The sequence below is a fragment of the Xenia sp. Carnegie-2017 genome, unplaced genomic scaffold, assembly GCF_021976095.1.
Source record: "Xenia sp. Carnegie-2017 unplaced genomic scaffold, XeniaSp_v1 HiC_scaffold_20, whole genome shotgun sequence".
NCBI lineage: Eukaryota > Metazoa > Cnidaria > Anthozoa > Malacalcyonacea > Xeniidae > Xenia > Xenia sp. Carnegie-2017.
Genome location: NW_025813483.1, coordinates 13,105,754 through 13,119,642, shown reverse-complemented (window position 1 = coordinate 13,119,642; position 13,889 = coordinate 13,105,754). Strand labels below are relative to the sequence as shown.

Sequence of the window (13,889 nt, the reverse complement as noted above, 5' to 3'; positions counted from 1 at the left end):
ATCTTCCGTCAGCCATTTTGAATGTGTTGGAGGTATTTTGCACTGGCTGAATGACTGTGAGTGACAAATCAATGCTTAGACAAAATCACTGGATTTGACCTTCCGTAAGTCAGTATTCTGTGCTTCTTGAACACACGTTAAGCAATGAATAATGATTACCTTTGATGTGTTGTCTGTAGGTTGAATGTTAGCAATTGTTGGAAATGTTCTTGTAAACTTAACAGTATTCGTCTTACTTGTTCGTGTGGCACCCGTAATTCGTGGAAGAAAATGTTTTTCTCCTAAAAGACTCGGCTAGAACAAGTGAAAAAGTAATGTAGCTACAATTCAAAACAGTTTCATAATAATCCTTCAATGATGAATATTTGTGTTCCTACTTTTTGTTGCAAGTCGTCTTGTGGCAGTTTTTTCTAGAAAACGAGATATTTAACATAAAGTCAACATTTAGCTACTATTTGAATTCACTTAAAGATGTGGACATGTTTCGGATGGAACTTTTCACTTTCAAAGACACGTTGGGTTATTCTTTTACCTTTGTTCTTCGATGTGTTTTATGTTTGTTGAGTGTTGAAGTATTTATTTTGGATTGTTGGTCCGTCAACTTATTTTTGTCTTTCTCTGCGGCCGCTGCTTTTCTATCTGCATCCCTGAACACACAAGACGAGACATGCTAAGATTTTGAACGCTTTTCATTACAACAACGCCGTTATTGTCTGGCTTCTAAACAATGTAGAAGCTTGGTATTCTCGAGTAGGAAGATTCAAAATTTTCCTTTGACAATGTGCACAACATGTAACATACTTCGTACTTACTTTTGTTTCTTGAAATAATGATTTCGTAGAATCTGCCTTGCTGAAATTCTGACACGAAAAAAACACGGGACATACTTTATGGATTATATTTAGATTATAGAGTGGCATTGTCTACATGACAAACCTGTCATTTGGATCGTAAGCACACATGAGTTCGATTAACTCTACACATTCCATCGAGTCATGAGGTAGGAGTTTACGTATCCCTGTTCCTTGCTTTAGAGGAAATTGAAAATTGATGCTTCGAGATTTACTGTAAACAAAGTGAGATTTTGTTTGTTTATCATTATTATAACACACGAAGACAATAAATACACAAAACTTTGACTTTAGAAATATCTCTAGATAACTACAGGCTTCAGCCTGTTGCCACCACCATGGATGGTGGGAAAACAGAATGGTAGAGTAAATATCCTATTTAAAAAAGTTTTTTGTGTATGCTAATGGTTTTGCGAATGAACTATTTCTTCATCAGGTGGTATCCTCCAGGTCATGGCGATACTTATCAGTCATTTTATAATTCTGGTCTACTTGATCAGTTCTTATCTGGAGGTAAAGATGTTGTTTTCATATCAAATATTGACAAGGTTAAATATTGACAACTTGGGAGCCACTGTTGATTTGAGTATCCTTTTCAGTCTTTTTTGCTTCGTTACTTTGGAATAAGGGTACTAACTGTTAATGTTCTATGTTTTCTTCATTGAAAATGTTATTATAAATAGGATTTATCGCAAGACATTTTTAGCTAATATACCTTCAAATAATACTTTGCTTCTTAAGAAAACCTCCCAGATATTTTGAATTACATTCTCAACCCTCCTAGTGGAACAGTTGAATTTGTAATGGAAGTGACTGACAAAACAAGATCTGATGTCAAGGTATTTTGTCTGTTTAAAAAATAATCACATGTACATAGGTCTGAGTAAGTGATTTCTTAAAAACATTTTTTATTTATAGGGTGGAACATTAATTGAGTATGAAAACAAAATACGTTTGTTTGAAATTGCTCAAGTGCCAAAACAACATGTAAGGATTAACTTAAACTATAAAAACGTTTGTTGTTGTTTTTACAGGGATCAAAGTAGCATGTAGGAATATGTTTTGTGTAGGAATATGTTTTGTGTAGGAATATTGTCTTGCTTTAGTTACGATGGTTTTTCTCTTCACTCATTTTCAGGTAGATGAATTCAAGTCCATTTCCAAGTTTAGGTATCATGTTTTAAAGTTCCACAGTAATGTTGAACAAGTAGTTTATGAGCTTGCTATAAGGATAATTTTGTAGTTGAGTATCTATTTTGACTTTGTGGTTAGACATTATTAGCAGTGTTTTGATTGGTGCTGTTTTATTGATTATTGAACTCAGAAAATCTATTGGAAATATTATTTCAGCATGTACTGTCAAAATAAAGATGAACCATCATTGTTTTTTCAGGATATTTAACACTAATAACCTTTGGGTACGAATGTCTGCGATCAAGCGATTACTGGATGCAAAGAAAATGCACATGGAGGTTATAATAAATAACAAGGTAAGAAAGATATAATAATTCAAAGTTTTCTCTGGCCATCATACAGTATTGGTATCCTACATGTTATAACATGTCCCTAAACATACCCCAAATGCATGTTCCCATCAAATCACTTCCACACTTATTATAGCCAAAACCTTAGGACTTTTTTGGTTGTATTTCATGTGAACAAAAACAGCAAGCCTTTTTTAAATTTTCCTTGTTCTTGTTGAATTTTGATCACTGCAAACATCATTTTCATCACTTTGTTTGTTATGTCAGAGTTTAGAAAATGGTTACAATGTTATTCAACTTGAAACTGCTGTTGGAGCAGCAATCAAGAATTTTAATGGATCTATTGGTATGCATTGCTTTTTAGATTTCTTTTATGAATAACACATTTCTAATCATTTACGTAGATTTAGCAAAAATGATTCATTTATTCCCAGGTATCAATGTACCCCGAAGTAGATTTCTTCCAGTAAAAAAACATCAGATCTTCTTCTTGTCAAGTCTAATTTATACGAAACAAATGATGCTGGTGCATTAATGATGAGCCCTAAGCGACATTTTGCCTCAACTCCATTTGTTCAACTAAGTGGACCTTACTTCTGGAAGGTTAGAAAAGTAATCGTGCTTCTTATTTTTTACTTTACTCTTTGTTGTGAATTTACACTACGGATAAAGTGCAATTTGCTTTGCCATTAAATTTTCTAGAATAGCTGTGTTAGTTGATTTTCATGTACATTTAGAGTTAGTAGCGTATTAATTTATTTTTGTAAAAGGTCTCTACATCATTTTTATTTAAATATATTTGTTGTGTGTGTTTGTATGTGCAAAAAACATCAAAAACACAATCAAATAGAAGACATTAATTGCATAGTTTGCATTCTAGGTTCATGCTTTTAATCAGAGATTTCAAACTATTCCTGATATTTTGGAGCTTGATCACCTTACTGTATCTGGTGATGCTACTTTTGGTAAAGATGTCATTTTAAAGGTAAACATTAAATAAAATTGACTCTAGCATCATAAAGGGTACTTTGTGAAACATTATTTTAGAATAGTGAACAAAACATGCAATATTGTCAATATGACATAGAGTCATCAAGTTGACAATTTCTTGTGCACCATGCCCATTTTGTTGCACATTGAAAGCACATTAAATTTTGCTGTACCATAATTATTTGCACAGCAGTGTAGGTCTTTCGTATGATGTATAAAATTGTAACAGGGTCTAACCAGGCCTAATACAACTAGCTACTGGTAATCCATTTTTTGATAGTGTATAGTCTAAATACTTACAAAAGACAGGTATACCCAACATGTCTTTATAATGGTCACATGTCTTGAAGAATGGGCGCTTAAAGTTGGCTCCTGCCTCATTTAAACAAACAAAACCACTTTCATATCACAATCATTGTCATATTTAGGGGACTGTTATTATCATAGCGAACCATGGAGAAAGAATTGATATTCCTGCAGGTTCTTTTCTTGAAAATAAAATTGTGTCAGGAAACTTGCGAATATTGGATCATTAAGAAAATTCAGTTGCCAGGTACACCACTATATGCTATAGAAATTATGCTATGTGAAAGATCAATAATAATTCTTAATTTAGCAGAAAATAAGGTGGAAATGTGAGTTTATGGTAATATACATAGCAGTAAATGCTGCACAACATGTGCTATCAGCTTGTGAATGAAGTAGATTATATAGGAAATTATTTTTGTTACATATATTTTTATCATTGTTTTCAAGAAATTGTTTCTTTTTGAGCTTTTAACATCAGGCATTGTGTTAATCATTATTGGAATGTAATCAACCCTAAATTATTCAAACTTATTGTAATCTTAAAAATGAAAAGGATAGCAGAGAATAGAAAGTCAGTTAAAATGGATGGCTTAAAACCTTGTCAAAAACATTAAAGAGAGAGATATCTTTTCACTGTTTACTCATTGTTTTACTCGGGCTGTCTTGTATTAGAAAGACTTCTGTAAGCTAAATAATTTAGTGTTAGATAAGAACTGTTGTAAGAGGAAAATTATTCAAGGTAAGGTTGATGAAGAGAAAGTCTAAAAAAGTAGACTATTTAAGCACTTATTTTATTCTGTTTAAAATTATATGCTAGAAATAAAAGCAATTGTGTAAATCTTCAATTTATTGCAAAAACGAGTATGCCGTCCAGGCATATCATTTCTTTTCTGTATTTTAATAACAATAAATTTGTAGCATCCATACATCAATTTCTGATCACAAATTATGACATAAAATGACAAAATCACTACATTATGATGATATTTCAATATGTTGTTTATAGTTTTGAATAATGTGTTTCATGTGCAACCATGATCTTCGAAATTCCATCAATGCTGGAACAACCTGTTTTTTGAAGTATAAATGATGTGGAATATGAAATAAAACAATTACACCCAGACATTATCTGCAGACATCAGTTTCCTTTAAAGCAGAGAGAAATTACAACAAGGTATTATTGTATTTTACCTGCAAGTCCCATGGCCAGGTGAAACTCGTCTTTCAATATATTTAGAACCGACACAACACCAGCCTCACCCTGAAAGTTAAATTATATAAATCTCGCTTTAGTGAGTACTAATTTCCATGAGCACTGTATGTATGTACCATGTACTCTACCTTATAAGCAAGACCCCAGACAATTGGTCTGCCAACAAAGACTGCTCTAGCACCAAGGGCTAATGCTTTGAAGACATCTGAACCATACCGTATACCACCATCTACGTACACTTCACACTCGCCATTCACAGCTGAGATAACCTCAGGCAATGCTTCAACCTCGAGAAGACAGCAAAATAATACATAAGTTAAGACAACTTTTACATAAATAATACTACTAAATTTAATCTCTACCTCTGAACTCATAACTTTTAAGTCTAGTTACTCATTGTTCTTAGCTAATTAACACTGATCAAAGAACAATTATACAAACTGTTTATAGCTAATAAACATGTTACAAGAATCTTACTGTAGCAGGTACAAAGTCAAGCTGCCTAGCTCCATGATTTGACACCAGAATACCATCAACACCATAACTAACAGCAAGCTTTGCATCTTCTGCTGTTAAAATACCCTTAAGGACAATAGGCAATTTTGTCACAGACTTCAACCAAGGAATGATTTTCCATGTCAGTGAGGAATTGATCAACGTTGCAACAAAAGATGCCAGACCAGAATCTTTGTCACTTTTTACTGCAGTAGCATATTTCTTGGTATAATTGCCTAACTCTAAATGTGAGGGTAGGGCAAATTGGTTACGGACATCGGCATATCTTCGTCCAAGATATGGAGTGTCAACTGTCATTACAATTGCCTTAAATCCAGCTGCTTCTGCTCTTTCAATCAAATCCACAGTAACAGATTGATCTTTGTAAACATACAACTGAAACCACTTTAGTCCAGAAGAAGCATTCCCAACATCTTCAATAGAAGATGTAGACCATGAGCTAAGAATCATACATGTTTTTAATGCAGCAGCAGCTGAAACAACAATATGCATCCTTTAATCATCAAAAGCAAGTACTGCTTAACTGTATAGACCAACACATACCCTTTGTAATTAAATGAAGATATGATCAAAAAACACCGCACTGCATAAAACATACATACCCTTTGTAGTGGCAACTTCACCATCTGAATGAGCCATTTTTTGCATTGCCGTTGGTGCAACACAAATTGGGAAATCAATTTTCTCTCCAAGAATAGTGGTAGACATGTTGATTGAGGAGACATCTCTCAAAATACGCGGCCGTATTCTCAACCTGGTGCATAAAGAGGGAAAGATGTAAATATCACATGGGCGATACATTACCAAAACGTCAGTTGGGGAAAATGACAATTCATGGTACGTTGAAATATTTTTAAAGCTAATAGAGTTATTGTCTTATCGGAGAAGCCAGCAATGAAATGATTTTGGCTAACCTGTCAAAAGCTCGTCTATTTTCTTTCAAAGAGACACAAGCGTTTGCCCCCGAGCTAAAATAATCCCAAGCATTCTTTGGAAGAAATTTTTCGGCGTATTTTTCAAAATCTGAAACGCATACTGGTTCCTGCATTGGTAGTATTTCACTCATTTAAATTTTATTCAGCATCATGGTTTGGAGCCTCATAGAAACAGAAAGAAAATTTTTATTTTTTTAACACATTTGATCTTTATTTCTTGAATTTTGATTAGTTCTCATGCCCTAAAGCCGAGCGGAATGTTATTGTGCAAAAATTCAAAAGTCATAAAATGAAAAGAGTTTGAATTGGAGGAAGTTGCAGTTGATTAAAATTTATTCTTGAAATAACAACTTTAAAGAAATCCCAACGCCAACAGCTACAAAAAATTTAAGATTTTAGGCTAAAATGCGCAATTTAGCGCGGTAACTTGTGTCTTTATAATATTAACCCGCAAGAACATGAACCACCCGCAATGGCCTAAAGAATATGAGCTTTCCGAAAAGAAAATGCTGGACTTTTTTGAAGAAATTGGTTGTTGTGTTGATTTTTGCATGTGTTTGCAAGTCTTTATTAAATTTTCTATGTTTTGATGGCGAATGTGATGACAACGAAAGCCAGAAAAACGCCTTCTCGTTATTGAGCGATGTTGTTTTGGAAGCAAACAGGTTGACAATTGTCGAGAATGAAAAAACTCGGTTTTCTGAGACGGTAATTTCACCATCTATTTTCAAATGGACGACAGGTGAGAAGTTATATCATTGCTAAATATTCATACAAGACATAAATGTCTTGACCACCCTTTTCTACATGTTTTGTGCCGAGAGGATTTATTGGGGGTGTAGTCACTTTCCATTGAAAATGCACCCCCAAAATAGCACATTTTAAAAAGAGGGACCAAGCCAAGCACCGTATGTTTTAGTCTTACTTGGGTGGACGGGGGGGGGTAGGAGCATGCTCCTGTTTTTACTTGTGTGTTACTGTTTATTTTGTTATCTAGAATCAAATTTACGCAATAAAGTGCTCAATGTTACTGCAAAGTTGCTTTCCATGCAGATGAAGTCATTAGATTTATGTCCATCACAAGATGACTTCTTGAAAAATGGAACTTTGATGACTGGCAAAAAAAGTTTTGGGAAAAAAAGTAAGACGTTTTGGTTCTCACATTTTGGTCATTTGAAGAGTTGGATCTCTTATGCTATTATATCATCTGTATACTTCTCCACTTTCTCTTAAATGATAATTAGAATTTCTCTCTGTTGGCATCCCAAGTATTTCAAGAAAAAGAAAGTCTTATCTTGAGACGAGTCTCACCAGCATCATAGAAGCAATTGCTAACAGAAAACAAAATAATATTACAATAGTTGTATTTCTGGCAGATCGTTATCGCAGCGTAAAAGAACAACAATTAAAGAAACTTATCAATAAGTTTGGAAACCAAATTTCTTCAGGAATGTTACAAATTATAGAGGCACCTGATGAATATTATGCACCTCTTCACAATCTCCATCGAAGTCTTGGTGAGTACAAACAGAAAACTTTTTTGTATGATTATGTTTGAGTTGAGGGCACTGTCAATTTAATATACCAAAGTTTGCAAAAATATACGTCCTTTGTCCGGATAATTACTGTAGACATAACTTTTCAAGTCCTGGTTTTTAAGAAATTCTGTGGAAATGGTTATTTTATTATAGCCAAACTGTCAAGAGATTAATGATCTTGTGTGCCATTTCATAGGGGATAAGATGAACAGAGTTCTGTGGAGATCAAAGCAAGCTTTAGATTATGTCTACCTAATGTGTTTTTGTTCATACATTTCGGATTATTATCTTCAGCTGGAGGATGATGTCACAGCAAGCCCAAGATTCCTTTCCAAAATTGAAGACTTCATTCATTCACAGAAAACCAGTTGGATCTCTCTCAATGTGGCTTTACTTGGCTATATAGGTAAACTATATCCAAGAAAGGAAGTTCAGAATCTTGCTTCATATCTCAAGTTGTTTTATGATGAGATGCCAGTTGATTGGTTGGAACCACGTTGGAAAGATTACAGAGGGCAAGACCCGGCTACAACTCCAGTTATAGCTGCATCATTGTTCCAACATATTGGTCGTGTATCATCATTTCAATATAAAGAGTGGCAAAGGCCAAATACTTTGAAGGAAAAAATATTTGATAGGTTTGATCACAAGTATGCAGGCCTCAACCCCCCTGCTATAATATCAACTGATCTCACTCCCATAAGTGGCCAACCTTCAGATGCCTACAACAAAGGCATTGGCTTTTTTCATGCCCACTTTGCGTCTGCTGGTAATAAGATGTATATGATCTTATTGAAGAGGGAGACTAAACTAGCGCGGGTTGCAGTAGAAACTGGGGCGAATTTTTCTCGACGCGATGTCATAGTGACGGCGTCACTAGAGATCAGTAATGTCGTGGGGCCAATGTCAAGATGTGAGGATTATCAAAAGGTCGGGGAGTTTCATTTTGGCAGAGTTGATGTGCCTTTGAATGGTGTGAAGGTTCGATGTATTCGCATAAATATAATTTATCAAGGATTGTGGATTTATTTAAGAGAAATTAATGTATGGCCACAGTAATTTCCATAGCTATATGTTAATCACTGCCATCGTCAACCAATCCTTCAACTTTTTCCCATCTCATATTTGAATTGTCTTTAGTCGCATGTCTATTTTCTATTTAAAATGAGCTGGTTCACCACTTTTGATAGTTGTAAACTGAAGATACTTTTAAGAAATGTTGTAGATGTAATGGTAAACTATACTTAATTTAAACACCTCTGTTTATTTTTTACTTGTAAGTATATTTAATGATAGAATTCAACGAAAATACAACACAAGATGTAAATTTGATAAATGAGATAAAAGTAAAATTACAAACAATAAAAAAACCGACGAAATACATTACATTGCACGTATATTTACAAAAAAATATCTTTGATAATACATTGAATTCAACGTTGAGTTCCGTTCTTGTTCTAAAAAAACTTTAAATTTTTGAGTACATCACGAGAAAGGAAAACTGAGCTTAAGACATCAGAATTCAATTGTTGCGTAATTTTTTCCAAGAATCGAAATAACTTCTTGATGCAATTTTCCATTTTATTGTAGATCTTCTATATGGTGAACTGAATGATCGTTGTAATGCAAATGGTGGTGTTCCATTTCTTTTTTGATCTCACTGTCCGCCGTGTTTTTCCAGCGCAGGTAGAGTGTAATGTGAAAACATTGTCTTAACGTTTTGTGGCTAAAACATTAAATGTTGATGTAACAACAGGGCATACATAGTGTTGCTGCTGTAACAACAGGGCATACATAATGTTGCTGCTGTAACAACAGGGCATACATAATGTTGCTGCTGTAACAACATTGCTGCGGCAACTTGCTGTAACAAGCCTAGCAATACATTCCCTAAGGCACAAATGAGGCAAACTGGGGCAGGTTGCAAACAGACATTGAGGCTCCCTCGCGCCTCGGGTACCTTCTAAGTCAGTTTCAAATTCACCACGTACGTAATTGGAAAAAGCCCTAATGGTGTCTTTAATGGATTCTTTCGCGTTGGTTAACGTTAGAATTGCCTCAACGTATTGCAATAAAACTACAGTTACAGCACAAAATGCTAACTTACAAACGTTTGTAACTAGTGATTTTTGTGTAAGCGTTATACGCCAATGATTCGCCACTCAGGCAGAGTAGAAAACAGATGCAACTATTCCCTTCCCCCATGATAGTTTGTCGTTAAAATCTTCCGTCAGCCATTTTGAATGTGTTGGAGGTATTTTGCACTGGCTGAGTGACTGTGAGTGAGAAATCAATGCTTAGACAAAATCACTGGATTTGACCTTCCGTAAGTCAGTATTCTGTGCTTCTTGAACACACGTTAAGCAATGAATAATGATTACCTTTGATGTGTTGTCTGTAGGTTGAATGTTAGCAATTGTTGGAAATGTTCTTGTAAACTTAACTGTATTCGTCTTATTTGTCCGTGTGGCACCCGTAATTCGTGGAAGAAAATGTTTTTCTCCTAAAAGACTCGGCTAGAACAAGAGAAAAAGTAATGTAGCTACAATTCAAAACAGTTTCATAATAATCCTTCAATGATGAATATTTGTGTTCCTACTTTTTGTTGCATGTCGTCATGTGGCAGTTTTTTCTAGAAAACGAGATATTTAACATAAAGTCAACATTTAGCTACTATTTGAATTCACTTAAAGATGTGGACATGTTTCGGATGGAACTTTTCACTTTCAAAGACACGTTGGGTTATTCTTTTACCTTTGTTCTTCGATGTGTTTTATGTTTGTTGAGTGTTGAAGTATTTATTTTGGATTGTTGGTCCGTCAACTTATTTTTGTCTTTCTCTGCGGCCGCTGCCTTTCTATCTGCATCCCTGAACACACAAGACGAGACATGCTAAGATTTTAAACGCTTTTCATTACAACAATGCCGTTATTTTCTGGCTTCTAAACAATGTAGAAACTTGGTATTCTCGAGTAGGAAGAGTCAAAATTTTCTTTTGACAATGTTGCACAACATGTAACATACTTCGTGATTTACTATGTCACGCACTATGTACTTACTTTTGTTTCTTGAAATAATGATTTCGTAGAATCTGCCTTGCGGAAATTCTGACACGAAAAAAACACGGGACATACTTTATGGATTATATTTAGATTATAGAGTGGCATTGTCTACATGTCAAACCTGTCATCTGGATCGTAAGCACACATGAGTTCGATTAACTCTACACATTCCATCGAGACATGAGGTAGGAGTTTACGTATCCCTGTTCCTTGCTTTAGAGGAAATTGAAAATTGATGCTTCGAGATTTACTGTAAACAAAGTGAGATTTTGTTTGTTTATCACTATTATAACACACGAAGACAACAAATACACACAACTGTGACTTTAGAAATATCTCTAGAAAACTTACTTTGTAAGTTTATTGAGAACGTTTTGTGGAGGCGTTCCTAGAACATCATGAATTTTGGCGATTTGATCGACTTCATTTGAACCAGGAAACAATGGATGCAGGCTGTTGTAGAATAATAAATACTCAACAACGACTAATATTGTAATGTTCTTGTACTAATGAAAAAAAGAGCTATCCCACACGAAGCATTTTTTTGCTGCCTCAAAATTTTATTGAAAACCACTAAGAAATTCGACCCTTACGCGAATATTTCATGAAACGATAACAAACATAAAGTTTAAATTGATGAAAATTTTTTAAATTCATAGAACGGGACAGTCATTGATTAAGAGGGACAAATATTGATACAGGATGACATACCTTGATCAAGGGTGACAAGTTTGAAAAGAGACGACATTTGTTGATGATATAGAGAGACATTTATTGATAAACCACCTTACCTGAGTACTTCGAAGAATACGCATCCCAGGCTCCAAATATCCATTTTATAAGAGTAATAACCATCTGTCAGAAGACATTCTGGGGCACGATACCTAAGTAACGAAGAAACAACTGGAACGATGCCATATTAAACGTTATTAAGTGAGTGAAATTAAAGATTCACTACTGACCATCGAGTTGAGATGTATTCTGTGTACGGTTGCTTGGAATAAACGCTTCTGCAGGATCCGAAATCAGCCAGTTTTACAATGTCGTTCTTTATGAAGTTGAAAGTACATATAAAGCATAGCATGGTGAGATTAGATGCGAAATTTGTTTTTCAATTTTAAATGGTATATTTTTGTATACCTTTATTAATATATTTTCAGGTTTCACATCTCGATGAAATATGCCGTTCCTTTGATGAAAAGATGAAGATACACAAAGGGTATAGTGGAAAATAGGGGAAGTGCAGAATCTCCACATAAATATCGTAAGAAAAACTGGAAACTGGTAAAGACTGTACTTCTGTATTTTGCCTTTTCATCACTTAAGTAAGTTACGACATCCACTATAATCAATTTCAACTTAAAACTAAATACCTATCACTAAAACACATTCCTTTCTTGTTTTACGTGAATGCCTGATGCCAGCGTAATTACTCAACTGCACTGAATATAATAGATGCTGGATCTTTGACAATATCAAAGCATGTGACTATTCATAACAACCACAGTCCTTTTACCATTTACAAACTAACCTATGCATGTGATCTATTGATTTACAAACTTGATACATGTAACTTTTCACTTCCTCTTCTGGTAAATACTGCCTTCTTCCTGTAATGTTGAAACGAAACACCACACGTTTGCTATGTGTAAAATATCAAACTCTCAACAAAGCGCAAAGTTTGTGTCATGCATCGTCATAAATTGTCTGACAATGTGGAACAGATGTAAGTTATATTTAGCTAAAGAAAATTGAAATTTGTTTTGACTTGGGAGAAACTAAGCGATTATTTGTTCAGCTGCGCACATGAAACAAGGTAGCAGTCGGAAAAACAAACCGAAATTATGAATTACAATGGAAATTGTAAAATGAATTTGCTCCCCAAGTACTACAAATGCGTACACAGCGCAAAACACAGCCCAAAGGGGATTTATGTTTAAGCAATGAATTTGTGTTAGCCAAAACAAGAAACTGCAAATCGTGAAATTAGAGGTTTTCTTTTATGATGACCAAAATTTGCACTGGCTTCAAACTTTTAAAGGATCTATTACCAGCAGTTTTTGTGCAATTCAAAGGTCTCTGTAGTTTGTTCTCTATTCTTTAGATGCATTTAAAACGATACAAAAAAAAAAGTTAAGGTCACTAAAACTAACCCCTAATAAATTCGTAAAGGTTCATGTCCATAAGTTCACAAACCAACGCTAAATGGCCACTTTTTCGGTCACTGAAATGCAAAACATTACATTGTGTTTTATATGAAAGCAAGATTCTAACGTTTCGTGCTAAACTTTCAGCTTTATGCTCACTAGATTACTTCTTTCAAGTCAATGACATTTGGATGAGGAGTTAGACGACGCATGGCTTGCACTTCACGTAAGTTGTTCACCTGTTCTAGACTGTAAATATACGAAAATTTATCAGAAATTATTCAAATGCACGACATTTTACGCGCAACAAAAATACTTTTATTCTATCCAACCTGTCGTAATGCTGTTTCATTTTTTTGCAAGCAAAATACGAGCCATCGCGCACATTTTGGATCTTCAGCACTTCCGAAAAAGTGCCTTCACCTTTCTTGCCCAAAATCCGATACTCTGAAATCAAATGTAGTCTTGTCAAGACGTGCTTGTGTAGCCGAGATAGACTAAAGCTTAAGAAATTTCACCCGTACCAATATAATTTCAATGATGTATCGTCCAACTACTTACTTTGCATTTTATCATACAGCATTAAATTAATATTTGTGTATATTCGAAGAACATATACGTAATGGCAAAAAGAATTCAATCGTCGAATTGAGCATGGAATTGACTGGTGTTTTGGTAAAGACTTCAGTCCTTCATAGTCTGTTTTTTCATTGAAAGTACGAACGAAAACCGCCGATATAGTTGATCGCGTCCTTGCCTTTCACTTCAACATCTTGATCAATATTAACCAAAGCTGACCAAACCAAAGTTTCGATTAACCAACACTGGTTGGTTGCTATAGTTA

At 34.6% G+C, this 13,889-nt stretch overlaps 5 protein-coding genes across 6 annotated transcripts; 2 read left to right on the top strand and 3 right to left on the bottom strand.

Annotated features, from left to right (window-relative positions):
• Positions 1–75: 75 nt before the first annotated feature.
• LOC124442990 (MAPK/MAK/MRK overlapping kinase-like) lies at positions 76–1,153 on the bottom strand. The gene is made up of 5 exons (XM_046993517.1): positions 937–1,153; positions 813–860; positions 533–647; positions 378–410; positions 76–294 (listed from the first exon to the last, which is right to left on the bottom strand). Exons 1-5 carry the CDS (start codon positions 987–989, stop codon positions 76–78), a joined length of 468 nt encoding a protein of 155 aa, XP_046849473.1. The 5' UTR covers positions 990–1,153.
• Positions 621–4,267, top strand: LOC124442984 (UTP--glucose-1-phosphate uridylyltransferase-like). The gene is given in 12 exon segments (XM_046993510.1): positions 621–1,000; positions 1,288–1,402; positions 1,404–1,437; positions 1,605–1,690; positions 1,770–1,838; positions 1,990–2,021; positions 2,245–2,341; positions 2,603–2,681; positions 2,770–2,805; positions 2,808–2,938; positions 3,216–3,320; positions 3,754–4,267. Coding segments are annotated over 12 exon segments (897 nt in total). The 5' UTR covers positions 621–995; the 3' UTR covers positions 3,862–4,267.
• Positions 4,268–4,474: 207 nt separating this feature from the next.
• On the bottom strand, positions 4,475–6,533 carry LOC124442981 (peroxisomal (S)-2-hydroxy-acid oxidase GLO5-like). Its single transcript, XM_046993507.1, has 6 exons — positions 6,278–6,533; positions 5,966–6,117; positions 5,325–5,836; positions 4,976–5,134; positions 4,826–4,895; positions 4,475–4,702 (listed from the first exon to the last, which is right to left on the bottom strand). Exons 1-6 carry the CDS (start codon positions 6,427–6,429, stop codon positions 4,635–4,637), a joined length of 1,113 nt encoding a protein of 370 aa, XP_046849463.1. The 5' UTR covers positions 6,430–6,533; the 3' UTR covers positions 4,475–4,634.
• A 62-nt stretch (positions 6,534–6,595) lies between these two features.
• Positions 6,596–9,206, top strand: LOC124442975 (alpha-1,3-mannosyl-glycoprotein 4-beta-N-acetylglucosaminyltransferase C-like). Its single transcript, XM_046993497.1, has 4 exons — positions 6,596–7,040; positions 7,296–7,439; positions 7,543–7,815; positions 8,033–9,206. Exons 1-4 carry the CDS (start codon positions 6,785–6,787, stop codon positions 8,893–8,895), a joined length of 1,536 nt encoding a protein of 511 aa, XP_046849453.1. The 5' UTR covers positions 6,596–6,784; the 3' UTR covers positions 8,896–9,206.
• On the bottom strand, positions 9,103–13,870 carry LOC124442980 (MAPK/MAK/MRK overlapping kinase-like). 2 transcript variants are annotated; one of them, XM_046993506.1, is made up of 15 exons: positions 13,607–13,870; positions 13,378–13,492; positions 13,205–13,294; positions 13,052–13,122; positions 12,430–12,508; positions 12,039–12,087; positions 11,861–11,946; positions 11,690–11,782; positions 11,250–11,351; positions 11,020–11,148; positions 10,896–10,943; positions 10,591–10,705; positions 10,436–10,468; positions 10,218–10,352; positions 9,103–9,562 (listed from the first exon to the last, which is right to left on the bottom strand). In XM_046993506.1, the coding sequence occupies exons 1-15, from the start codon at positions 13,626–13,628 to the stop codon at positions 9,494–9,496; spliced, it is 1,236 nt and encodes a 411-aa protein (XP_046849462.1). In that variant the 5' UTR covers positions 13,629–13,870; the 3' UTR covers positions 9,103–9,493. The 2 variants fall into 2 exon arrangements, with proteins under 2 accessions (XP_046849462.1, XP_046849461.1); XM_046993505.1 differs by lacking the exon at positions 9,103–9,562 and having other exon boundaries at positions 9,720–10,352.
• Positions 13,871–13,889: the final 19 nt, after the last annotated feature.